The sequence below is a fragment of the Oryzias latipes genome, chromosome 23 (genome assembly GCF_002234675.1).
Source record: "Oryzias latipes chromosome 23, ASM223467v1".
Lineage (NCBI taxonomy): Eukaryota > Metazoa > Chordata > Actinopteri > Beloniformes > Adrianichthyidae > Oryzias > Oryzias latipes.
The window spans coordinates 18,969,665-18,997,182 of record NC_019881.2 but is presented as its reverse complement, the minus strand read 5'-3'; the positions used below and the strand labels follow the sequence as shown (position 1 = coordinate 18,997,182).

Sequence of the window (27,518 nt, the reverse complement as noted above, 5' to 3'; positions counted from 1 at the left end):
TTAAAAGATCCACTTTTTACAAAATGGCAGCTTTTCTGTTGGTTTTATCTCCATAGCAACCATATTATTTTTTGGTCACCCTGGGGTCACGATCAGGTAGATGTCATTTTTAGAAGAATCTGCTAAAGTACATTTTTTTACTTCCTTGACAACTGAGGTTTTTCATTAACCACGCGCACATTCCCAATATATTAATATTGTTTGTCATATTATTTGGTTCAGCTTGAGCCAAGAGTTCCTCTATACTTTATTCATAATATTCCAGTAAGAAGAAATATGAAAGCAATAAATACGCGAAAACAATAAATAAGCAATAAGCAATTCAAACCAATTCAGAATCTGCAAACTATAAAACCAACATTTTTCCAAAATAGCTTCAAGGATAGATCAGAATCTATAGTAGGAGCTTAAATAGAAGATACTAAAAGCCCCCATCTTAAAGAAATTTTTAAGAGGTTAAAAACTGAAGATTTGTTTACAACTTCGAATTTGTAGCCTTGTGTGTGAAATGTTGTGAAGATTGCTCGAACAAAATGTTTTTTTTTTCACATACTGTGCAAAGAAAATGTGTGTTCTGGTTTCGTCACTTGATTTTAACTATTATTTTAGCCCCCTAAGAGATTTTTTGATGGTTTCTCCCACTGTGATGTCATCGTTCTTTGGGCGGGGTCGTTCACTATGCCCAAAATCCATTTTCACCGGATATTAGCTGTGTGCAAAATTTAGTGAGTTTGTGAATATGTGTCGGGGTCGAATTTTTTGCTTAAATGCTTAGTAAAACAGAAGAATTGCGAAAAGAAACGTGGACTGTTGCCGGGCGTAAATATTACTATTTTTTATTTCTGGAAGGGAGGGAAGCATCTCAAGTGCATCTTCCTCCTTGTATGATCACAAACTGCTGGTTTGTGTTGCTGAACACAAATAGACTGCCCTCTATTTGGCTTTTTTTCCACGCACACAACAACAACACACCCTGGTGTCCAGGGGCCTCTTGCTTTCGAAAACACGCTCATCCTTTTAATCGGCGTGGAATCCATCAAAGTGGGTCAAACTCGCTTCCCCATCTGCCCTGACCAGATTTTAAACGCACGAGGGCTGATTAAAAAAAAAAAAAAAAAGGAAAACATGAAAAATAGGGCAAGCGCCTACAACTTCCACGCATCAGTCAGGAGGCGAGTGACAGAGCAAACACATTAAAAGGAGGGCTGACACTGTCTGGAGAGAGATGACAGGAGGAATTTGAAAGGTCTTCTTCAGTCTAACGGAACACGTTTGCAATCATTTGCATCCACTTTTTATAGCTGCATCACCTATCCATGAACTTTTGATGCAGGAAGGGGTGAGGAGTGACAGGCTGGAGGGGGGGTGCAAGGGGCTGGCTGGGATGAAACAGCTGGGGAGGGCGGGGCTTGCTGCCACAGCTGGGCGTTGTGACTGCAAAGGATTATGTGCATGCATGCTTCCACCTTCCATGGATGTGAGCACGGTAACATCTGCACTGACAACCAGCGCAGCCCCGTTGTCATGTGACCAAACACGTCACTAGATGCATCAGAGGGGGCGGGGCCTTGCGTTCAGCCTGGTGTTGTGCAACAGGAGCGGGGATTTCCAAGATTAAAAGTTGACGTGCGCTCAGAGGCGTAGAACGCAAAATGTTTTTACACAGATGAGACAAAGGAAAAAAAGAAAAATGGGGAGCTTTTATTTTGAAAGTTAAAAAAATTAACTGGAAAACCTTTTAACCTTTTTCTAACACTGTTTGAACATTAGTGTTCAAACAGATAGCACTAATTTATTTTAGCAACTGTTACTAGAAATATCATGTTTGAACCTTTTCATATCAAAAATGCACAAACAAAACTGGAAGTCTGAACAATTTATTTTTATTATTTTATTTTGGAAAGACTCAATGCTGCTAATATACACTAAAAAATACTTGAGTAGCAATTTTTGTACTATATATGTATTTTTATGTCCATCTATCATCCACAAAATACCCAGAACCAGGCTAGTAGCTGAAAACAGATCAGCTTTTACTTTGAAGACATATGTTTTCTCTGTCTAATTATTTAACATTTTAATCCATGTTTATGGCATTTTTATAAAGGAAATATGACATTTATGGTAATTTTATGCAAGAAAATTAAGAGTTTTTAGTATTTGTTTTATTTTTTGTGACTATAATTAAATAGTCTAACTAAGCCTGCACAATATACCGCAAGTTTTCAGAAAGTGCTGGGGGACGCATGTTACTGATTTTATGACAGGAGCATGTGGGCCAGTTGACATTTGAACGCACGGCCGGACTTTGGACATGCCTGTGTTAGAGTCTGCAATACACCTGTTAAATGTATGTTTTCCATAGGGATCATAAAAGACCAAAACAAAAAGCAGTGCAGCTTTACCGGCTAAAAGAGTGTTTTCTGTTACCAAACCGCGGATTCTGCGATGTTTTCTTTTCTCTAAACGTCTTTTTGTTGCAACAGAAACCTGTACATTTGCTGATTAAAATGCCATCCCTTCCCCTCATATGATCCAATATCTTTCAATGAACTCGTCCTCTTCTTAGCGCCCTTAACTTTGTCTTAACGTTAGCAGAGACGGCGAGGTCACATGTTCCATTCTTGTGGAAAACAACATGGAAGTCAAACGGATGCATTTTAACAGCAGACGGAGCTCATTGGAAATCCAAAGGCCAACGCTGAGCATCAATTACCTCACTTTTCAGGGTTTTAACCCTGACCAACTGATCAGCAGGGCGTTGTGGACAACAACACGTCAAACCGCACAACATCACATGCTAAATGCAGATAAAGAGACAAGGAAGGAGCTCATTCTAGTTGACCTTTTTTTTTTTATTGGAACATATTTGAAAGAGGAGATACCAATGAGAGGTTTTTATTCTTACGAGATTACCTTTCTGATACAAAATTATTTTAAAAAAAACGTTAAAAAAAAAAGAATCAAAAACACAAACTATGATGAAATGTGTTGAGCAGTATTGATCCAAAAGTGGCTCGGATTTAACTTTTGTTTTCTGTAGATATGACAAGAATACGTTTGGGAGCTCATCAAATAATTTTTTTTAGAAACAAACAAAAATGGAGGGGGGGGGGGGGGGGGGGGGGTTTCAGGGTGCAAGCTGGGGAGTAAGTTAGTGTAGAACCGCCACTGAACGTGAGAATGACTGCCATACAAGTGTGGCCAACTCAATTTAGCAAAAGAGAAAGCCTTTATTTTGAAAGAAAGGAAGATGAGCATCTAGGTTTGGTCCCCTTTTGGCTGCTGGATGAAAGTCAGAGGAGATGCTGAGAGTGTAGACACAGCTGTGTACAGATCAGGAAACAACTCAGCAAACTCGGGTGGTTGTTTTTTTTATTTGTTTCTTTTTGGGGGGGAGCATGTATCCAAATTTAAATTTCCTTTTTCCCTTTGATTGAGCAGCTGAGAGTAAAAAACGCAGCTAATTTGCTAATTTATTCCATTTGCCTCAAAGAATTTATGAAGATGGAAGAGCAGTCACATGAAATTATTATCATTAGTTGAGAAGATGCTTGTTGTTTGCAGGGAACAGGCATTAAACCACATTAGAAGTGAAGAAAGAATAAAAAAAAAAAGCCTGGTAGGGATTTTCTCTTTAGTTGGGGATTTCCTGGAAGCTTTGATTGATATCAGAGGAGCTTCTCCCAAAGAAGACAAACCCTCAGGGAATCTTTCTCTACTAATGATGAAGTTATGATGCTTGAAGGAATACCTTCAAATGACTTCAAGAGTTGCAGTTGCTGTAGGAGCAGACATCAGAAAGATGTTGATTAAGTGCTGACTTTTGTTTTAACCTTTCAAAATAAAGGCTGCAAAAACTCAACCTTCAAAGTGGGTTTCTCTCAGTACCAGGAAACCGCAGACTTTCAAAGTCAAACTCCAAAAATGTGACCCGTGATTGCATTTTGCCCTCTTTATTCCTCTGAAGAAGCAGCAGCAGGCCCCTCTGCATCCACTGTGAAATTTCACCCAAACATCTTCCCCTTTTTTTCTCTTTCAACCCTCAATCAAACAGGCAGGATTGGCTGCCTTACAAGAGCAGCGCTCATTTAATCAATAGCCAGTGTCAGGGCTTCATTTCCATGCATGCGCCGGCTCTGGACCCAGTTGAAATATGCACTGGAACTGAACAGTAATCAATACAAGCCACTGTCATGTCTGTCCTTATTTTTCCTTGAAAATCGAGGATTAAAAAAGAAAAACTGTATCTGGAGTAACCTCATGCCTGCACACCTAGGTTTGTCAGTGCCTCCTTGTTTGGATACACTTTCAAATCAGGGCCAGATGTTGGCATGGGCAAGGGCGCACAATGTCCCCCTAAATATGTAACTGCCCCCATAAATGTGGCGGCCAAAAAATACTAAATAAACTAGAGAAATAAGAGTTTGTTAAGAAAAAAAACTAAATACAAAAAATAGATCAATAAAAGCAAGAAAAGAAAAGGAAATAAAGATCGACAAAGCACAAACCAGTGTCCTGCTTGTGCCTGTCCCAAGCCCGGCAGGTGGTGTCAGAAATAGAGCTGAAAATAACACTTGGAGATATCAAATCACATGAGACGATGGGTGTATAGATGGATGAACTGAGTGGTTTTAGGGGCTTAAAGGGATATGACACCCCAAACTCTCTCTGCTACTCTCATTTTCTACCTTCACCAGTGGGGCTGGCTGTCTCTGGCAAAAACCACCAAAGGATCCTGGAGAAATGAGGCTGAAGGTAGGAAACACCCAACGTTCTGCAAAGTCTCACAATAAATGTCACGATAACAGCTGCACAGCTCCTTCTTTCTGGGCTATTTTTTGCACTCAAACGCACCACAAAGCTGAGAAGAAAGACAAACGGGAACGCTGCATCTGCGTAAAAGGCGCAGAAGAGGCGCTGAAACAAGCAGCTCACTTGCCTGGAATGTGTAAAACCTCGTCCCATTCGGTGGGTGAACCTTCGGGGAGTTGCTCCCGGCACTCATATCAGAGAAAATCATAATCCCTTTGGTGACGAACAATCCCAAAACATATAAAAATAAAAATAGGATCCTTTCGCGTCTGAATGAGGGTCTCTGATCAGCTGATGACATGCGCTCCCGACATCAAGGTGGTGGAGCGCTCCGGAAGCGCGCGGCGCTCCTCTTTTACACACACACACACACACGCACCCAACGCAATTTATAGTAGATCTTTTCCAAAAAAAACATAAAGTGACAGCAACTCTTCGGCTTCCTGCGCGCGCTCCAGTGCAGATGACGGATCTCCGCGAGCGTCTAGCGGCCGGGATGACGCGCAGAACACGGCGGGTCCATGCTCCCCTCCACGCCCGCTCCGAGCAGCTCTGCCGGCGTCGCGGACGGCTCTGTATGCGCGCGGATTACCGCCTCCTCTCCACCTCCTCCTCCTCCTCCTCATCCACCAATAATCAGGCAGAGCATCAGAGCCGGGCTCAGCCAACAACGCAGAGAGCAGCTGCACACGTTTGTTCTCTTGTTCCACAAACACATGAATCCTTTAGAGCCCTTCTCTCCTAAATAAACTACATTTAAAGGGTATTATTTAATAAAACAGTAAATAATAAGCTTCACACTTTAAACAGCATTTTTCTTTTTCCATCAAACCTAAAGAATCAATGCAAACAGTTGGTTGGATGAGATCAGCTGACAGCCTGATGGAGGGAATTTATTCAAATCAGCCAATCTTAGTCATGGTTCTCTGAGTGATGAAGTTGATGAAGACTTCCTGAAATGCGTGGTGGGAGTGAACACAGCTGCTTCATTTCTGAGGGAAGATACCCAGAGATGTTTCCACACTTCATGCATCTGGATGCAGAAGCGTGTAGAACAGGGGTGGGCAAACCTTTTGGTTGGTGAGCCGCAAAGCATTCTAAAATCTGAAAGAAGGGCCGGACCAGGAGCAAATGCGTGGAGTGTTTGGTAGCCTAATTCCCAAGAGAAAGAAAAACATGGAATTTGGATGAAAAAATGATTTCATTTTGTCTGAAAATTGATGTAGAGATTTTAAAACAGAACATCCTGCAGGTTTTTGATTTGCAACTGTGGCTTTGGTTCTTACTTTAGTACTCATTCCGCCGTTTGGTTGATGTCCCTCAGGGGGAAAAATGCAAACTTGGAGAAATGCTGCGCTCATGTGATGGGAAAAATGCTATAACACAAAAAATGTCTGACTCTAAAAACACAAACCCCTACCTGCATCAAAAGTTCATGGATAGGTGATGCAGCTCTAAAAAGTGGATCCAAAAACATTATCATTATTATTAAGGATTATCAATATATTCTATCTTGGTGAATTAAAGAGATTAATGAGTGGCATATGGCCTGCGGGCCGTAGTTTGCCCACCCCTGGTGTAGAAGAACAGATGTTTCAGACTTTAACCCATCCATTTCCTGAACCTGCATTATTCCTAGGGTTGCTGGAGCCTATCCCAGCCAAATTTACACCTCTCACAGCATCGGGACAATTTAGATTTGCCTATGAAGCATATCTGATCGGAAGGAGGAAGCCCATGCACAAGGAGAACATTCAAATTCTCTGTGGAGCCAGCTTGGATTTGAACTCCCTGTGAGGCGAGAGTGCTAACCACTACTCCACCATGCATATCTGACTTTCATAACTTGGAGTTTTATGTCAAATATTCATCAAGTACATCTAATTCCTTCCCGTTCTTTATTAAAAATCATAAAATGAAGCCATTTTAATTTCAGATGGAAGACTTCAAATAATTTTATGCAAATGGAAATGATGATCCTTTTGGCAAAAGTGTCAAGGAAACAACAATAAAGAATGCACTAAGGTTTGATCATCTTTAAAATAAAAATGTCTATATTTGTTTGCTTTATCATCATTTTGTAAGAATCGATGCTCAAAAAGACCTGAAACACTTTTAAATCTAATGCTCTCTTAATCCTGGAGAAGTCACAGGGTGAAAGTTGGCCACTCTTTTTTTCCTTTTTCCTTATTTTTATGTTTTTTTTTTTTTTTAATTTTGGCCGCTTGTAATTGCTGCTACCTAAAATGAACACCCAAATGTTCTGGGTTCTCCAGGGGTAAAGTCATTTTTAGGACTGAGCAAACCCAGCGGAAGTTCTCTGTAGGGGAAGTAGTCGTCTGTGATCAGGTGAATTTTCAGAAAGCCTTGTTAGCCTCTGGACTCTTCAAGACAAAGACTTCAGCAGTGTCAAACATCCCTTTCCTTACTTTCCCCCCCTGTCAGGAGAGATGCATGCTGGGAAGAGCTGGTGCATCAGTAGGGAGGCTTTAAATACTAAGACTTGTGGTTTCATCTGTGAATTCTTAATGTCATATCATGAATTGAATCAAATCACCACCCTCAGTAACAATCCATTGGCATTTTTGACTCTTTTCTCTGGAACTCCACGCTTGTGTCATACATGTGCTACTGACTAGGCTGACTGGAGCTGGACTGCTTGTGTATCTGTGAACAGCAGCTCCAGAGGCGGCTCCCCTCTCTTTTGAGCCAAAATAGCAGGTTTGCAGCTCCTGATAGGTCTCCGTAGGGCTGCAGGAGCTCTCCAGGGACACAGTGACAGGTTAGAATTAGCATACTTGGTCGCCAACACGCCTGGCTCCGTGTCGCACACATGCTGTTAACAAGCTGACTGGAGACTTGAAGGTGGCGAGGCTTTGCTGTCACGTTTTTAGAACTGTCAAATTCGGATCTTGATTATCTCTTGGTGCAACACTACAGTTTTAGCTCCAAAGTTCTGAATTTCTTTTTGCAAATATTGTCATAAAAAAAGGTTTTTGATGGTTCAGCTCCCTCAGGCTGCACTGCTCTGTCACCTTCTGTTAACACACGTGTCTCTGCCTATTTAGGTCTTTCCATGCTGCTTTACCTCACATCATATTCCACTGGCTGTCAGTAACATCAAGCACATGAAAGAGACTCCTCGAAACTACAACTTCTGCACTCCGCAGACATATTCCAAACGCTTTTTTCCGTCCTGCAGCATACTGTTTTTGCAATTCTTCTCTCTTCCTGCGCCTTTGAGCAGATACATTTCACCCACGCCTCATACTCGCCACAAATTTCCACCCAAACAATGATGACATCACACCTGGAGAAACGAAAAATAAAATAGTTCAAAGTTTAAGAAATGAAACCAAACCACACGTGTCGAGGATGACCAAAAGAAGTTTCAGAATTATTATGTGATGGCTATTGTGAAAATGAATTCGATGAATCGTTGGCTCAAGCTGAACGAAATGATACGGCATGTGATATGTCCTTATTAGGACTGTGGGCGTGGTTAACAAAACACCTTTTTTGCCAAGAAAATCAAAAAGTTTACTTTTGACAATTTTTCTAAAAATTATACAAACGTGTTCATCACCCCTTGGCGACCAAAAACGAAAATGGTTGCTATGGAGATAAAACCAACAGAAAAGCCGGGATTTAAAAACAAAAGCATTTTATTCATGAATATGTCACATGCAGCTCTGACCAGGGTCAAAGGGATAGAAAGGGAGTGATGGCAGGTAAAATGAGGGTAAAGGGGGGGGCAGATTTAACAAAGATCTGCTGTGATGCCCCCACGCGCACATTGATCGCATCAACAGGCGTGCGTGTGAGCGGACAGCCGTAATGGACGCTGCCCTGCTCCTGTCAAAGCCGGAACATCAGGGGAGGTATTGTCAAGCATACAGGGGGTGCGCTAAAGAGCGCGCTCGTGAGGGAAATCGCAAGCCGCCGATACCATCTGGCTGCAGGAAATAAAACACTGGAGGAGAGGACAAGCAGATGAAACCAGGAGCGAGCTTCCAGATAGACTCGACTGGAGCATTTTTGATTATTATTATGAAAACATGAAAGTGGATCTGAATCGGAGACTATTTTTTTGAGACGCAATTAAGACAGAAAGAGAACAAAAAAAAAATCAATACAAATAAGTGGGCACAGGTGGAAAAACAGACAGAAATCAGATCAATAAGCAGCAGAATTCATTTGGAACAGTTTTTGACTAGTGTGCACACTGCGACGCATCCCGCACCCGTTTGCTTTTTCTGACATAAATTTTAGAGACGCTAATTATTATTATTTATTTTTTTTAGGTTTATTTATATTTATTACTTTACAGATGGTCGTTTTTGCTGCTTTAGACCTTCTTTAGGGTTTTTACGGTAAACAAAAATGGTAGCGTAGAGGATGAAGCTTTAAACTGGTTTATAAATGAGTTTATGAGATAACCTAAAGCAGAATTTTACAAGTAGTTTTTTTAATTTACATTTATTTTCCAGCTTAATCTGGAAAAGTGTTTTGATAGTCGAAGAATATCATCATCATCATCATCAATATATCATCATATTTCCTATGGCCAAGAACAGTGCTGAACTTCTGCTGCAGATTGTTACTGTCTCCCAATGACATCACAATATCTATTTTAGGTTGGAAAATATTGGCAGCATGAAAATAAAATAATATTAACAGGTTATTGCTCTCGTGGCATTGAACATTAGCCATGGTTTCATTTGACCACCAGATGTCCCCACTCCTTGTTAGTCTCTGAACTTGGCAGTATTTTTTTTTTGGCTTATTTGATTGAAAATTTAAGCAATTTTAATTTCATTTCTTCTGCTTACCATAATGGGTAAAGTGGCCTGCCAAAACACTAAATTTCTCAAAAGAAATCTTTGCAAACAATGGTAGGAATCCAAATCCAGTTTACATGTAGGAGCAGTGATAGAAAGTGATGTAATTACTCTTACTAAGATTGGGGTTCTTGAAGCCTTGTTAGTAAAAAGACAAGCATTTTCAAATGGCAGCTCCTACAGTAGTGAACTGAAAAAAACCACAATCATTTAGGCGAGGCTGAAATCCAAGTGTCAGCTGCATCATTTTAAAGACCTGCTCCAATGAAAAGGATGTTTTTAACACGTTCTTGTGGCATATTTCTGATCATGGAGGATGTATATAAAATAATGTCTCATAAATTGCATTTATGAGTATTTCTTTATTTAAATCGGGATAATTAAAGAGCAGACGAAGAAGTCTTCCTGCTCCGCTCCATTCCGATGCATCCACTCGCAAACAAATAGATCTATGAACGTCTTTGTTTTCCACGCCTGAACTGGAATCTGGATTCCGCTCTGCAGAAACTATGTCCTAGAAAATGACAGTTTTTTTTGATTTTGGCTAAAAATGACATAATAAGTAAAAGACCAATGGGAACACTTTTAAAATAAATTAAAGGATGACTAGAAACACTGAAAATCCAGAATGTAAAATGATGTCCAACACAGTTACAGGAAACCGCTTTTTTATATTGGAGTAAAATGAAAGTATCTTTTTTTGTTTTTTTTAAAGTTATTTCTACATTGTTTATGACAAATTCCAGAGATGGGGACTTGGGACTGATTTCAATTGAACTCTGAGCTTTACTTTAAACCTAAGCTGTGGGTCTTTATGAGAAGAACATCCCTGTCTTGTAAAGACTATCTTTACTATCATATGTTGTTGTTTTTGCCTTTGTGAGAAAACTTAAGTTGTTTCAATCATGACAATGAAGATAAGAATAGTTATAACCATTAGTTTAGACTTGAATTTGTCCTTACAGAGAGGAACGTTTGAGCAGCTTCGTCCCTTTCCGTCATCTCATCTTGATCAAATTAGAAGCATTCATTTAAATTAAACTTAAGGAAGAAAAAAAAATCAGGGACCAACATTTATGGTTTTTCTTGCTTTCACTCTCAGCAATTCCTGCTGCTTAAGAACGTCACATTCCTGTTATCAACGTATACGGGAAACGTCGACTACTAGTTATTTTTCCCCCTTTATGACGGACTCGCAGAGCAGGTTTTGTCAGTATCTTGTCATCCCTGCAAAAAAAACCAACTAATTTTTCTATGTAGCTAAGATTGAAAAGCCTAAAAATGGTGTTAAGAGGTCAGCTGGGTTTGGAGCCCAAAGCTACTTTCAGTGAGAACCTGCAGTTTCATCCCTGTGCTTCCCTCAATCCAAATCCCCCTTTTTTCCACTCTTCACAGCAAATATCAATTAGCTTCTGATCTTCTGGTACCTTATAATGCCTCAAAACCAAACTCTGAATGCCAGGTCTCTTAAAGCAACGGGATAAACCATCGATCAAAAACACAAGGCTCCTTTTAAATTTGGCTTCATATTTTCGACACTGTCACACGTGACGATTTTTCTTTGTCTTCTTGTACATTAAATCTGAGTCCATGATCCGAGAAAGTAATCAAAGTGGAAGCACTTTAGAGTGAGATGACTGTCCTGATGGAGTGCACTCCTCAGCACTTCTGAGGAAACATGCTGATTCCAGAGCAGGAGCTGTCAATCATTCTTTTCCATCTGGAGGGTTATCGGGCAGGTGGAGAAGGAGCGTGCAAAGTTTTTTGCAAAAGTTTGTGTCTGCAGGCAAAAAAAATAAACCAATCTGCAGAAAATGTCATGGTCCCACACGGCTCAGTTAACCCATAGAGGGAGAATGTTCATGCACATTTTTTCTACGGGGATGCTGCAAGCCACAGGTTGTAGTGAGCACTTGTACAACACACATGGGTTAGGGTGAAGCAGATGAAGAGCCGACGTCTGTTAGTAGTTTTTGTGGGTATTAGGGGTGCAACACTGGCCCCCGAGCTCTACAAAAGCACCGATAAACACGTCTCCATGTGTGGGTTCGTGAGATCATTCAGAGAGTCTCCCCGTCTGTGAATGACGCCCACTTCCATAACCTTGATGTTTTGCGTGGCCCACCTGTACTGATTTACCCCTTTTCCCCCCGCAGTATGAGGGTAGTTGTGACTCGGGCATTACTGTGTGCATGTGGAGCTCTGCGTGGGCGGTTGTGCCTCCTGCATGCATCTTAGAGCAAAACAACAGAGCTAAACCTACCAATCAACAGCAGCATTACAACACGTTAGAATCACCCAGAAATATGCGTTGTGGATTAGATTTTCTCCATCAACGGCAATTCTGTTGTGAGAAATATCAGCCTAAAACCATCTTACATTGAGAAGACAGGAATGATCTTCCCACTAACGTGATCCATCACAAAAAGATCCCTCTTTATTTGGTGGCTATGTTTTTTTCCTCCCTCCTCTGCTGTTCGTAATTTGTGTGGACTCAGTCTTCTACAGCACCAGGAAAAAAAACAAAAAAGCCCAATCTCATAACTGTCTCATTACCCCCCCCCCCTCTCCCCCCAGCCTCACAAAGGATCCTACTGCTGCACATAGAGAAGCGAGCCTCCTTTTAGGGAGATTAAAAAGAATTTTCTGCTGCAGTTTTGCTTTGCGGCTCTGAAGCTCCATAAGTAATTAAATTAAGGAGGCAAAGAAAACAAGGTTGAAGTTCTGAGGTAATGAGACGAACTTCAAATTTAGCACGTTATATTTGAGGTGAGAGCCGGATGAGAGGAGGAGGAAAAGTTTTATGAGCGCGGGCTGAGCAGAAAGTGTTCTCATTATCTTTCATTTGTGTTATTGTTTAAAATTGTGTTTTTGGTGTTTTTTAACGTGTTCTTGCGGCCTTTTTTCTAAAGAAAAAAGAAAATTATATATATAGGCTATTGACATTATACCCTATAGTTAAATATTTGTAAAAAATATATAATTAATGCAACACTGCTCTCTGCAACAAGAAGGGGAAGCGGTGGAGGGATTGCACTGCCCCAACACCCCCCCCCCCACACACACCTTAGAGGCACGTTTTTAATGAACTACTGCAGGAACTATGTCCTAGAAAAAAAACATTTTTTTCTTTACTTTGGCTCAAAAATTCATAATTATAATTAATAGACCACTGGGGACACTTTCACAGTGGAGTGTGTCTTTAGGCCTAAAAAAAAAAAAAAAAGGTTAAATCTTTCAGAAAAAAAAAGGCTGCAGAGAAGCTAAACAGAATCCTAGCATCAGCTTTCTGTGAAATGTCTGCAGCCGGTCTCCACAGAACCTGATTAGGAGTCAGACAGAGGAGCAGAAGTGAAGTGAAATCCGTGCTGACAGCATTAAAAGGCTGACACCAGATCGTCACCGGGGCTTTCATAAAGCCTGACACCTGCAATAACCGCCCGTCTAGACGAGGAAAGCAGAAAATCATTGGTTTCCACCCGGACTGGCGCGGGCTGTTCCTTTAACCCGATAAAGATCATTAGGAAGCCAATGAGAGCACACTGACAGAAATGAGCTGTGATTTATGGCTTCGACCAGCCCGTCACCGGGAGTCCGTTTAGGTTCTGCTGCTCGGTTCAGGACATCATCATCATCCTCATCATCGCTTTGCAGAAATCAATCAACATGGAGGAGGGGGGACGTAAGCTTGATGAATGACAAACTGTAGCTGCACCTGAAATCAGAATTTGTCTTATGACGCCATCTACTGGTAACAATATGAAGGACTTTTTACTGCAAAAGACTTTTTTTCGGATTAGATGCTAAAGAAAATGATTTGATTTGATTTTAACACACAAAATAAAATAGTTCAATAAAGATGATAAACAAAAAGTGCCCGAAAAAGGAGTGGGAAGAAGAAGAGCAAAGTTATGAATTCCCAGCCCCAATCTAATATTTTAAACGTACATTTTTTCATCTTTAACATTTAATAAATATTCGCATGAACACCCAAAAAAAAGGCACCAAAAGAACATCACAAAGTCATGATTGTTGATTGGTCAGATGTATGATTATTTTCTAATTCATGTATTTCAAAAATTTTCTGTTGTTTTTTTCATCTTTATACATTTTTACTTATTTTGTGATTATGTTTTCATTCTTACTTATTTTGTGATTATGTTTCCCAGGCCGCAATCACGTTAAAAATCCAAGTTTTTAAATGTGCAATTTCAATTCTTCACTATCTTCTCTAAAACACGTTGATATCATACATTTCTACTTAAAGTTGAATCCTTTTCTTGTAATTTACTAGTATTTTTTGACCAGACATTTGGGGAAATACCGTTATTATTTTCTACAGAAGGAATTTGCAGTTTGGAAACCTCTTTTTTGTACATAAAAACCTCCTGATTGGCTTTCAGAAAATGTGTCTCTGATTTAAAGCAAAATTTTTTGGTGTGTTTTATTCTGAAACAGGAAGTGCAGGCATGCGTCTGAGAAAACACCCTGTTTTATTCAACCATAAAAGTTTGCATATTGACTTTTCATTTTTTTTCAGACTCAGTGATTTCTTTGCTTCTGAATGCATCAGCGTAGTAAATCACATCAATCAAGGATGTCCTGACACCCCCAAATCACGTTATTCACCCTAATCTACACTCACTGGCCAATTTATTAGACACACCTGTCCAACTGCTCATTAACACAATTTTTTAATCAGCCAATCACATGGCAGCAACTCAATGCATTTAGACATCCAGATATGATCAAGATAATCTGCTGCTCTGAACGTGGCACTGTTGTTGGAGCCGAGCTGCTCTGAGGATTTCAGAGACTGCTGATCTACTGGGATTTTCACCCACAACCATCTCCAGGGTTTACAGAGAATGGTCCAGAAAGGAGAACACCAAACAACCTTGAGGCAGATGGGCAACAGCAGCAGAAAACCACACTGGATGCCACTCCTCTCAGCCAAGAACTGGAAACTAAGGCTACAGTTCGCGCAGACTCACCAAAACTGGACAGTAGAAGATTGGAGAATTGCTCCATCTCTGCTCGCACATTCAGATGGTAGGGGCAGAATTTGGCGTCAACCACATGAAAGCATAGATTACATCCTGCCTTGGATCAACAGTTTGGGCTGGTTGTGGTGTAATGGTGTCGGGGATATTTTCTTGGCACACTTTGGGTTCCTTAGCTACGATTGAGCATTGTTCCAACGTCACAGACCATGTCCATCCCCATATATATGACCACAGTGTTCCATCTTCTGATGGCTACTTCCAGCAGGATAAGGCGCCGTGTCGTAAAGCTGGAGTCATTTCAGACTGCTTTCTTCAACATGACATGGAGTTCTATGGACTCAAATGGACTTCTCTGGACTACACAGTTACCAGATCTCAACCCAATAGAGAACCTTTGGGATGTGGTGGAACGGGAGTTTGGCATCATGGATGTGCAGCCAACAAATCTGCAGCAACTGTGTGATGCTGTCATGTCAATATGAACCAAACTCTGAGGAATGTTTCAAGGACTTTGTTGAATCGATACCACCAAGGATTTAAGGCAGTTCTGAAGGTAAAAGGGGTTCAACCCGGTACTAGCAAGGTTTACCTAATAAAGTGGACGCTGAGTGTAGATTTTTATAAACTTACAATAAACCTCTCTGAATCGAATCCCTTAAATTGTATTTAAAAAGCTTTTTCTGTCATTTAAGTTGCGTATAAGCAAGTTGTGTAATCTTAATTTGTTCCTTTATTTTTCTATTTAATTTTTGACTAACCCCTTGATGACTCAAGTTACTAAGTTTGTTTTTTTTATTTAATAAAAATAATTAAAACATTAGTAAATTGTTTGGAAAATTATATCATAATCTATCATAGAAACTACTTCCACCTTCAGCTTTGGTCTTCAACAACATCCACTCAACAAGTGCTTTTATGATGAAGCACTTTAGGCTACATTGTCAGAAAAGTGCTGTATAAATAAAGATTGGTTTGACTTAATGAAGACAAACATTTTGAGCACTTTGATTTTGTAGAATCGATCTTTTTTTCAAATCTAATCTAATGTCCTTCTATGGCTCTTTCAACTAGAATCCACCCTCGTTTCACCACAAGGGGGCAGACTTGTACAGCAAAGATTACCATCAATAACCCTGAAGCACAAAGTTCCCCCTCCGGGCTCAGATAATGTCTGTTTGGCTCAAATGGATTCAAGTCATGATCTCTAACAAAGAGCTGCTACAGAATTATGTAACCATGAATCTTTAGAAACGATGAGTTCTCAAGTGCTGCTGTTCTAGCTCATATGGTCAGAGATTTATTAAGAACTTCAGTCAAAACTTATTTTAAAGGTTCATAGATATCAGGTGGAGGTCTTAGAGCTTAGATGGATGAAAACGTTTTTTTTATTGTGAAGATGAGCATCATAAAAGATTTTCCACAATTACATCTGAAATCTCCAGTAGAGTGGATTTCTTTTGTATTATTATGAAGGTTTAGACAACATGGTTGCTTCAACTAAATTATGCTTTTCTATTCATATCTACTGATTATTTTTTATTAAAAAAAACATTTTAGATCCTCCTTATATGCATCCTTTTCCTTTTTGTGCTCAATTTAGACTTTTTGAGTGAGGAGAGCAAAAAACACATTTGAAAGACAAATACAAAATTACTTCTTCTAACAATAACACATATTGGGGTTCATTTTACAAAATTAAACCTATATGGATACTAAAAAGTTTTTTTTTCTTGTAATTAAATTATTTTCCATGCAGTTGACCAAATTCTTCAATAAAATCTTCCAATTGTCAGACTATTCCCAGCAAAACAGACACTCTTAAATGGAACTGGCTGTTTACCTTGCACATAAAGAAAGGACACAGTCAGGTTTCCTCTGCTTTTTTTTGTTAAGCCTCATATTTGTGCCAGGTATCATCGTCACGTTTTATTTCCAGCTGAGCGTCTTTGCGTAAATCTATAAAGTTTTGTTCTAGATATTTACCTGTAGTTCAGACTTTGTTGCGTTATTTTTTTTTAGCGTGGAAATGATTTGCTTCCTGCATGGTTTCAGTATTTATAGCAAATGAAACCGTTTCAGGCGCATTTCTGTGTAGAACAGCAGTAAAATGGAGCTGCAGGCGCCACTGAAAGGCCCTTGCCTCAGCTGCTGCCTGTAATTGCCTCTTATGCTGCAGCTGCATCACAAAAACAAAAGAGTTTAATAAAGTTTCTACTGTATGTAACAGAAAACGCTGGGAAGTGGTGCATTACATCTAAATAGCAGTCCTCTAAAAGGTGACAAAAGCCCAAAGATTTTATTTTTTCATATCCGGGTCTGATAAATATGTGTAACTATGTTTTTATTAGCAGGGTAGAAGATTTAACACTAAACTTCTACATTTTTAGCAGCCAGAGTTCACACTGACAAAATGGATCTTCCCATGATAATCAGCTTGAATCAGCCTTCACTCCAGTGTCATCTCTGAGCATCTTTGTGAGGGCACCACCGTGAAACCATTTAAGAAACGGAAACACTCCATCCATCCATCCATCTTCAGGAACCTGCTGAATCCTTTTCAGGGTCACATGGGTGCTGGAGCCTATCCCAGCTAGTGTTGGGCGCAGACAGGGTACTCTCTGAACAGGTTGCCTGTCTGTTGCATGGCCACACAACCATACGGTCACGCCAAGGGGCAATTTAGAGACACTAACTGGCCTATGAACCTTTTGGACCGAGGTAGGAAGCTGAAGTGCCCGGAGAAAACCCACGCATGCACAGGGAGAACATGCAAACTCCACACCGAAAGGACCCAGCTGGGATTTGAACCCCATCTTGATGTGAGGGAAGAGTGCTAAGCACTACCCCACTGTGCAGCCCAGAGACAAAAATGTTCCAGAAGAAACTTTCAGATCAAAACTTGAAGTTTTTACCACTGACTGTATCTGAGACCTGGACTGAGTGAGTGTGACGTCATCTATAGAAAATACTTTACCTCCATCTTCAAGCAAATTAAGTCAATGAAGTCGCTATTTTTTCACCATGCGGACGTCGCCATGTCGAAGCCAGATGAGGACACTAAGCATCTAGGCTACGCAAAATCTGTCAATCAGACGTTTTGGATGTGAGACCACATACTTTAATCCAGGCGTCTGATTGGCCGGTTTATAACTTAAATAACTTCAGCCAGAATGGTTTTTCTGACGACTAAAATGACTGAGTAACATGTGTTAACGGGAGTCTATGGGATTTTGGCTTCGTGGAACCAGCGGGTACTTCCTGTTTGGAAGGTGGTGGTGGTGGTGTGTGTGTGTGGGTGGTGGTGGTGGGGGGGGGGGGGGGTCAGTCAGTCAGGCTCTCATATACAGTCAGTTTGGGCCAAGTAAAATAAATGATGAAGTAACAACCGCAAGTCCTGAATTCTGCACAAATGTCAGGTCAATTCCAGAGACCTCACGATGTAGACCAAATCCAAATTAATTCCCTACCCCCACCCCCCTCTTTCTCCAAGTGGATAGTTGTGAACAAATTGTGTCTTCGAATTCACATGGTACTACCGCTCCATGGCGTCATTAATGCACATCAGTGCATCAATAAACATAGATGACCGCTACACCATGACCACTAAGGTTTACTGTTAACAAAAAAATGCTGTACAATGTGGCCTTTTGACTCAATGATGAGGGCTAGAGACATAAAAAATGTCCATTCCTCTTACCTATCTTGGGCTTGCAACATCAATCAATCAATCAATCAATCAATCAATCAATCAATCAATCAAGCTTTATTGTTACTTGCCCTTCATACAGCTGCATTGCAGACAAAGTGAAATTGAGTTTCCTGGGATCGTAATAAGAGTGAAGGTAAAAAACAATAGAAGAAACCACTAGTAAACGCCGATAAATAAAGGAATACTAGTCAATAAATAAAAGTGCAACCACACTCTCCTGAGCCCCAACAACTTATCTCCATACGTCCACAAAATCGATTGCACAGTGATGTTATACACTCGACCAATCAACATCCAGAAAACATCTGGATCCAAATAGACGCAACATCCTCCTCATCGTGGATCCAGATTTAGCCGTTTGGCTTTTTAACTCAGAACGTTCTGCCTTTAGTGCTTCAGTATCAGTTGAAAAAATGTAATAAAAAAAGTAGTGTTAATGTATGTTTTGAATCTCTCCACCTCGCAGTTTTATCCTGAAAACCTAAATTTAGTCCAACATGTTTTTTAGGGAAGCATTGTCCACATGTGCATAAAAGCAGGTGTTTGCATGAGCCCACCCAGGCTCTGAGAGGAGAAAAACACGGGAAAGTGAAAAGCTGTTGTTACCTGTGGTGACGGGGGCGGTAAACAGGGTCCATGCAGAGTCCAACCAAGCAAAGGAGGCACAGAGAAGAGAAGGAAAAAAGAACGGAACAGGTTAGAGAATGTAAATGAGTGATTTCAAAAGTGCTTTTATGTCTGTTTCACTTGGAGCAGTCTGAAAGGTTTTCAACCAAACCAACTTTACGCAGTAAAAAAAAAGAACGCTTCCAGGTCAGACATGTGTGAGTTTAACCACCAGAACCGGCACATGCAGAGCTGCCAGCGGTCGTCCTGATCGCACAAACACTTCTATAAGACCTCCCTGCTCCACCCAGGAAGCCCCTCTAGCCCTCAATTTGGACAGATTCATGTAAATTCTTTGAAAAAAAAAAAAAAGAAACATGTGAATGAATCCCATGAATGTCTGCTTTGTCACAAAAAAAATGGTTTCCACCACTGAAGGCATCCCTCCAGCACGGGAGGGATCAGCTGAGTGGTTGCTATGGTGACTCGAAATAAACAAGGTCAAGTTTCTGAGAGATTCAGTAGATAAGAAACCAGCTTTTCTCCTTTTTCTCTGATTATTCAGGAACTCTGATGAAGACACACAAACGTCTTCCTCTTCCTTTAAGTGCTGGCGTGTGACGTCGGTCAATGGCGGTGAATCCACAGGAGACAGCATGAGGGCAAAAAGAAGGAGAGCAATAAAGTGGGCAAGAACACAAACCCAATTTACCTCCAAAGGCGGTAAAAATTCTCAACCTCCTTTAACATTCTAGCAGTTTAAACTTCAACTATTACAATATTGGATTATTCTGTATGAGTTTTAGGGCTAGTTTACAAACCAAGTCTTTTGTATTTAATTACGACTTTAAAGTTGTAAATTTATGAGAAAAAAGTCGTAATCTTAAAACTAAGTCATATAAATTTACGACTTTAAATATCTTAATATTATTTTTCTTTAAATTTGGTGATCCTTAAGCTCCGTCTTATGTTTTTTTTCTTTTTTACATGTTTTGGAATTTTTTGATAATTACTTTTAAGTTAAACTCATTGATTCCGTTATAGATATTTTAGTTATTTATTTTTTTATATAAACCTAGTAGGCACCTTTTTTATTACATAAAAAAACAACTTTCTATATTTTGCTAATCAAAATCAAAAAACAAGCTGAGCAAAAGCTGCTACTGAGCCTTTTTTTATTTTCAAATAAAACTTTACCAAAATCATCACATCTTCCTACAATTTTAAACAACAATCACTTTAGAAACTGGTTCAAACCTAAATCTTGAATCCATTCAGTTCCTCTCCGATCCTCATTTTATTTAATGTACCAGTGGTCTTTTACTGATGGTTATGCCATTTTTGACCAAAATGTAAATGCCTGTGTTGTTTTCTTGGACTGGAAATGAAGGTCCAAAAAATATATTTTATGAAATTTTCTATAAATGAGCATTTTCTCCAAGGAAATTTTCTCCATTTATACGACCATTTTACCTCAACAAATGTCCAAGAGGTTAACGATGCAGTAAAAGGCAATTGCACAAACTTTTATGATAACTATTAACTCCAAAGCAGATCTTTTTTTTATTTATTTTTTTATTTTACACGAACGACTTCTGCATTGGATATTTCAGAGCTCTGATCTCACATGTTTGAAATCCCTCATTTACAGGCAAAAACCTCCACTAGATGTGTCATTACAACTCAGAAGACACTGTGAATTTCAGCTGGTTGCCCCCCCCCCCCCCCATTCCCTCTCATCTCAGAAATGTCAGCTTTTCCCACCGATACGCCGCTTTCTCATGTCCCACACAACGTGGCATTTACACATCAGCGTCGAAGGAGCTGGACATTTTTCCGGGACGCAGATTTGACATGAAAGATTTATGGCGGGAGCGAAGGAGTGACAGCAGGAGAGTGAGGGGGTCACGATAAAGCCCCAGCAGAGGGGAAACTCCACCTGTTAAAAAGGCGGGATGCAGACGTTTGCTTCATCTCATCCAGACTAAAGTCAGCTTCACAATAATATCAGGTTTCCATGTTGGTTGGACCTCTTTGAAAAAAGCCAATGTGCTGTGTCACAGATGAGAAAAAGGCCAAAGGTTAGACAGAACTCTGGAATTTCTGAGGATTTTTTCTGAACATTATTATACTGAGATTGATTCGGACATCTGTGTACAGATAGATGCTGGACTCCTCCAATCAAATACAAAATCTATATCCAAACATAATCTAAATAAATATAATATATAATATAATCAAAAATAAAATTTAAAATGAACATAAATGAATTAATTAATTAGTTAAAATGAATGAATAAATTAAAAAAAAATTATATTAAGTCAAACTATAGTGATGAGAAAAAACTTTTCATGCATTTTAAGAATTTTTAAGCATCTGCATCTGTGTGACTATTAAAAAAAGTGAGAGATGTTTTGAGTGATTCATCTAATGCAGTAGAAAAGGCCGCCATGACGCAGGGACGGTAAGATCCGTGTGAGAACACAGTGTTTGTGTGGCAAACACAGGCCAGGGCTTTGTGCTTTGCCCTTGTTTAGGGGGGGGGGTCTTAGCTGGGAGGGTGACATCACTTCTTGGCAGGCAACTCCAGGGAGACCGCTGTGCCTTGACCAGAGACACACTGATCCAATCTCACACCAGCCACGGGGTGGGTGTGTGTGTGTGTGCACGTGCATGTGACCCGTTCCCTCAGCCTCACACTGAACCAAACAGAAGAGTGCTTCCGCAGCCGTCTCCACCACCTCCACGTTCCTCTGCATAGTCTTTGACCCCTCTTCTTCTTCTTCTTTTGCGTTTTTGGGTCAAAGGAAACCACTCTGTGTGTGTGTCTGGGTGTGTGTGCAGGACACGTGCACAGATAAACACATATTTCCAGTCGGGGAAGATTTAAAGAAGGGGGAGGCAAAGAATGACAGCAAAGGTCAAAGAGGAAAAGGAGCTGAGCGCCCGGCTGGGAGTGTAAGCAGTGGGAGCGCACGGCGTGTGCACGTGTGAAGTGCTGGCGGCTAACAGAAGCTGGGTCATGCATGACTTATGTAATACTGTACACATTAGTGTACACCTCTTTCTAGGGACTTGAAAAGTAAATAAAAGCCGTGTCACACAGCCTCTACGTACGTTTTACGCATATTGCACGGATGATTTAGACAGATTGGTGAACAATATTTCAGAGAACTGGTTATTTTGTGTATGTGGAAAATGTTTCACATCTTTCAGTTCATACCATAAAAAATGGGAGCAATAAAAAAAGTGTTGCGTTTATATTTTTGGTCAGTGTACATTCCATTCATTTAATACATACATTCATTTAATACAAACATTTCACACTAGTTGGTTTGAAGGCATAAGTATGCATGTGTGAACAGTATTTGTTTTGTGTACATGTTGACATGTGAACAATTTTTGGAGCCAACAGGTGTGTTTATAACATTTCAGTGTGTGTGTGGACAGACTCCGCCCTTATAGACTTGAATGACATCTGAACCTCACTGTAATCAGTATAACCATCCAGAAACTTGTTGCTTTATGCTGCTTCATGGTTTTACCCCTGCCCCTTTTTTTAAATCACCCTCCTCTCTCCCCCCCCCCCCCCCCCCCCCCCCCTAACATCCCTCTCTCTTCCCTTCTTTCCTTTTCCGTCCGGTCCAACACCAAAGATTTTCAAATACGTTTAAATGAATAAAGTTTGGCCTCGATTACAAAGTTAAAGTAAAATATGTCCAACACAAGAGGCCCTCAGCTCTCATTTGTTTGCCCAGCTGTTGGACAGGACAAGTAAAAAAATATATATATAAATATTAATATATAAAAAAACAGAACCCTACAGTAATTAAAGCCATTTAATCAAATTTACAAAGGGTGCGTGGGTACAAGAAAAACCTGTTGGAATTAATTAACTGTTCAATTTAAATCTTAACTCTTCTATGGTAAAGTTATATTATAAAATTAATAGATTATTGCAGGAAAATAGACGTAGAACGTGCTTCTTCTTGGTCACATTATCTGCTAAAAATAAACTATGAATTAACAAAAAGCTTTGATCAAGACCTCTGTAGTCAGTTTTCTACAATAAGCATCAAACAGAAACATGTTTGGTCCAAAAAAAGCCCAGGAAGATGAAGTCATTTCTGTTTGGGTGTGGGATAAAACTATTTTTAGACAGTCCAGACTTGGAATGAGGGATTCTGAAGGAGCAACAGCAGTTATCAGTCTTGGTGTCGGTTTGCAGAAGTCATCAGGAGACGAGATTGTGTACAAAATCAACTATTACCAACAAAAAAACTGAACTTATTTGACCTAAAATTGAATTTTTAGGTAAAACAATTCAATTGTTTACTGGATTGTATTGAGTAACTTTCATACAGTAAAGCCACATTCAAATTCATTCCCTTCCCCTCTGGCTCCTCCCTTTTACTCCAATTTTAGGGGCGTTTAGAGCTGTAGTGAAGTCCAAACTTGTTTTTTTTATTTTCACAGCGACTGAGGGCTGGCTATCCCACGCTGGTAGGGTGAGTAAAAAATGTATTTCTTCATGTGGGTGTGCTCCAACACACAGAAGTTTACATTTAGATTTAAGTATTACGTTTTTGTTTTTGCATGATTTTTTAAAAAAACAAACAATGTTATGTATTTTATGAGTGCCGGCAGCTAAGCTAACATAGGCGACTATTCGTGACATCATTGAGCGATAGTAACGAAGCTATTTTTCCATAACTCTCCGCTTGGAGGGCTTGTGATTGACTGATTCTGAACAAAAGATGATCTGTAAACAAAATACCGACAACACCAGTAGGGCTGCACTAAAGGAGGAAAACCTGCGATTTTAGTGATCAAAATAATGTAATCACGATATGACTTGCGTTACATGAACAAATTGCAAAGGAAAAACGTCTTTTACGCTTATCGCAAACGCTAATATTGCAATTTCACACATAGTAAACAGCTGCGTTTCCATTACACATTATTCAAATTTTAGAAATGTCGTAAAAACACAATTTTACAATCACACTGTTTCCATTCAATCAGGATTATGCTTATACACACAAACCAACTCACGCGATAAGTCATTCAAAAACATGGCGACAGATGTGAACAATACTTTGACAGCAAATACACTTGAATTTCTGCCACGGCTCTAGCGCTCATCATCATCCATCAAAGGAGACGTTGGCGTCTTATTCAGGCTGTGGAGCGGTGAGCCCCTAACACGTGGGAGCGGCTACCGATGAAGCTATTTTGGGAAATTGTAGTTGGTGATTTTACAGAGGAGCTGTTGATCCCTTAATTCTGCAGGACACGCTCAACGTTTGATGAGCTGTGTGACGCTGTGGGACCTCTGGAGGCGCCCGCTGTGCAGCGCCCAAAGCGGCCAGTTTCCTATCAAGAAGCGCATCGCCAACCGGTTGTTGGTCACTTCTAGAATACGAAAAAAGTATTTCCATTGCAGTTTTGTAAAGTATGTCAATTTCGACAACCGCTTCTTCCGAGCACTAAAACATTTGTCGGATAAATGAGAGTTTTTTGTTTTAATTTTCGCGTTTCCATTAGGCAAATTTATTATTGCAAATCCAATTTTGTCTGACCACTGTGATGTCCAAATTCAGAGCCGTGTGAGCTGCTTAGTGTGGCGCCAAGTGCAAATGTGAGGTATAAAGGGGAGCAGGCCGAGGCTACGGGCTGAGTTACAGCCTGGATTGGCCTGTGTCTGAGCACAGGGTCCTAAAACTCTGACCTCAGAGACATCTGCAGCGCATCACTCTCTCGCAGCTCCCAGCCATCGATGCTCCTCCACATCTCAATCCCCGCTTCCTCTCCAGGATCTCGCCCCTTCATCTAAAATCCCTCCCTCTGTGCCGCTTCCTCTTTCCGTCTTTCTGTGGAGGTGAATCACGCAGCCGTTCTGCAGCGAGAGGAGCCCATCAATTAGCAGTGTCACACTGAGGGCCAAAATTAGACGAGCATCACAGCCGCAGAGATATCTGTCAAAACAGCTGTGCATGACGCTCAGTGACAAAATGAGAGAACAATGAATCACCAGAAGGACTAATTGTATTCTTAGACAATCGCTATGTGGATGTAATGCGGTTATATTTATATGTGCACAACACAGACGATAGAAGAAAAGCAAAGCTCTGCAGGGGCCAGTTCCTTTGATTGTAGTTGGAAAAATGGCTCCATTAAAACCACTATTATATAGATATTAGCTAAAGTGTTTTGCTTTGCAGTAGTGAAGAGTTTTTTCTCAGCTGCCACAAATTGATGCAAGGCAGGTTGTGTTTGTGAGGTGCACATGGTCATTTGAAAAAAAAAAAGCTGTTTAGTCTGGAGTTTAAGTTGCCATTCTTTCGACTACCGTAACTCTTCAACCGTTTACGCCATAAATGTAATTCCATGGAATTCCAAAGCGGAAAAGTGCAGCCTTGCGCTGTTTTAAACACTCTGTAAAGTGCAAAGCTGACACGAAAAGCAGCTTTTCTGCACGTCAGAATCAGCTGATTCCTGTCAACGGCTGAAGAGCTACGGTCTCTCAAAGAGCGTGTGTTGTTTGGCTGTCGTCAGTGACATCTCCAGTGCTGAAGGGTTAAAAACTGCAGAGCAAAGCAGGTCACAAAAATCTAGAAAACCACAGCAGAGAAAAACTACAATCTCTTTATTTCATATCCTGACTACTAGCAATGATCCTCTGTAGAGGACAGTTCTCAGCCTGAATATCTCCCAAAATGCTACTGAATTAACTCATTATGGTATCTAGAGAGGACAGCAGCACAGAGCTGCCACATGAGAAATCAGGGTTCGATTCCTAGGGGGTGAAGTGTCATCCAGTATGGGATGTTGGGCAATACTATGTTGGGCCTGGATAGAATACAGGAGTCAGGAGGGGCATCAAGCTTATTCGCTGTCGCATCTGCAAACAGGATGTGTTGAAAGGTGAACAAGTATGTAGAGAAGACATGTGGGGCTCTTCAATGATACCAATTGTAAAGGGCAGGGGCTCTGGGAATTGAAGTTTCAGTGGATTTGAACACATTTTGACTGAACTATGTATTTTTTCTCTGGTAGTCAGGAGGATGTGACTTTTTTTGTTCTATATGTTTATTTCACAAACATTTAGCGGCTGGGTAGCTCGGTTGGTAAGGTGGGAAGCTACCATGCAGGAAACCAGGGTTCGATTCCTGGACGGGAATGAGCAATGGTACTGGGGGCAATTACCATATCAATGGCGAGCAGTTAACATCACTCAGTGAGGGTCCTTAGGCAAGACCCTTAACGCTACTGCCTCCCGAGCGCGGTTTCGGCTGCAGCTCACCGCTCCCCAAGGGGATGGGTCAAATGTGGAGAAAGAATCTCCCTTCGTGGGATAAAATACAGTGTATAAAAAAAAAAAAAAAAAATTTTCTAAGCTGTTTCAAGGTTCTCCATGTTTAATACATTTCAGAAAAAAGTTGTTTTAAAGTCGGAATTGCCTCCAAATGGGGCCATTTGTTTATTTTATGTCATATAAACAGAAGATTTAAACAAAAAATAAAGAAATGTATTTTAAAGTCCCCATTCCGATCATCTGATTTATTTTCAAAGCGCTCCTGGTGGTCTTTTAATTCTGATTTTGCTGTTGCCAAAATAAAAAAAAAAAAAACAATTGTCGTTTTCTAGGACATTGTTTTGCAGAGCAGCAGCAGTTCATTAAAAAATCGCCTTCTAGTTCTGGGCAGGACTGTTGGTGGGGAGTAAGTCTGCTCTGACTCCCCATCATCCCTTTGTTTATACTCTCTCCCGTTAGCTGACAGCCCCTCACACGCCCAACCTGACATTACCGGTTCTAAAAAATTGCGATCCCGATTGGAGCTCTCCAGGTGTACAGTTTTGTTCCAGATTCCAGTTCAGACGAGGAAAACAAAGACGTTCATGGATCTATTTGTCTAAAAGTGGATGCATCAAAAATAAATACAATCTTTTTTAAACTGCTTGTTTTTTCTTTCCCTTTTTTAGCCCTATTTGTTCACCTTAAAATAACTTCTTAATAAATTCAGGTTTTTCTATTTCTAAAATATTTTAGGCAAAATACTTTTTAAAAGAATTGCTTCTTTTGCAACAAATGAAAATGTTTTTTTTCTTTGTAAGAAGAAAAATGTTTCTCATTAAGAAAGCTGGTGCCATTTGTTGTTTTAAGTCAGCTTAATACATGGGTGGCGGTCTTGGTCGCCCGGGGGGCGGTTGTTCCCTGCCTGTTCCCGTGTGGCGTTGGGGGGATTCCGGCTGCCGCTGCTGCTGCATTCCACCATCCATTTTAGAAGAACATAAACATTCACCTGAACACAGGTGTTAGCTCACCTTTGCACTAATAGTTTGCATGATTGAATGACTGAAAGATTTCACACTAGTTGGTTTAAAGGCATAGGTATGCCTTAGTGAACCCCCCCCCCTTACCCCCCCCCCCTCTCACTATCACCCCCCCCTCTCTAACATCCTTCTCTCTTCTTCCCTTCTTTCTTTTTCCGTCCGGTCCAACACCAAAGATTTTCAAACATGGTTGAAATTAATAAA

The 27,518-nt window shown here is 40.3% G+C and overlaps 1 protein-coding gene across 11 annotated transcripts in view; it reads right to left on the bottom strand.

Moving 5' to 3' along the window:
- The window catches only part of ppfia2 (PTPRF interacting protein alpha 2), a 153,972-nt gene that overhangs the window by 87,469 nt on the left and 38,985 nt on the right, over nt 1-27,518 (bottom strand). For 2 of the 11 annotated variants that reach the window (XM_023952406.1, XM_023952409.1), the window contains exon 1: nt 4,943-5,377. The exons of 8 other annotated variants lie outside the window; for them this stretch is intronic. In XM_023952406.1, the coding sequence (XP_023808174.1) occupies nt 4,943-5,116 (174 nt within the window). In that variant the 5' untranslated portion in view covers nt 5,117-5,377. Of the gene's footprint in view, nt 1-4,942; nt 5,378-27,518 lie in introns of those variants that run through there. One more of the 11 variants, XM_023952410.1, reaches the window with a different exon arrangement.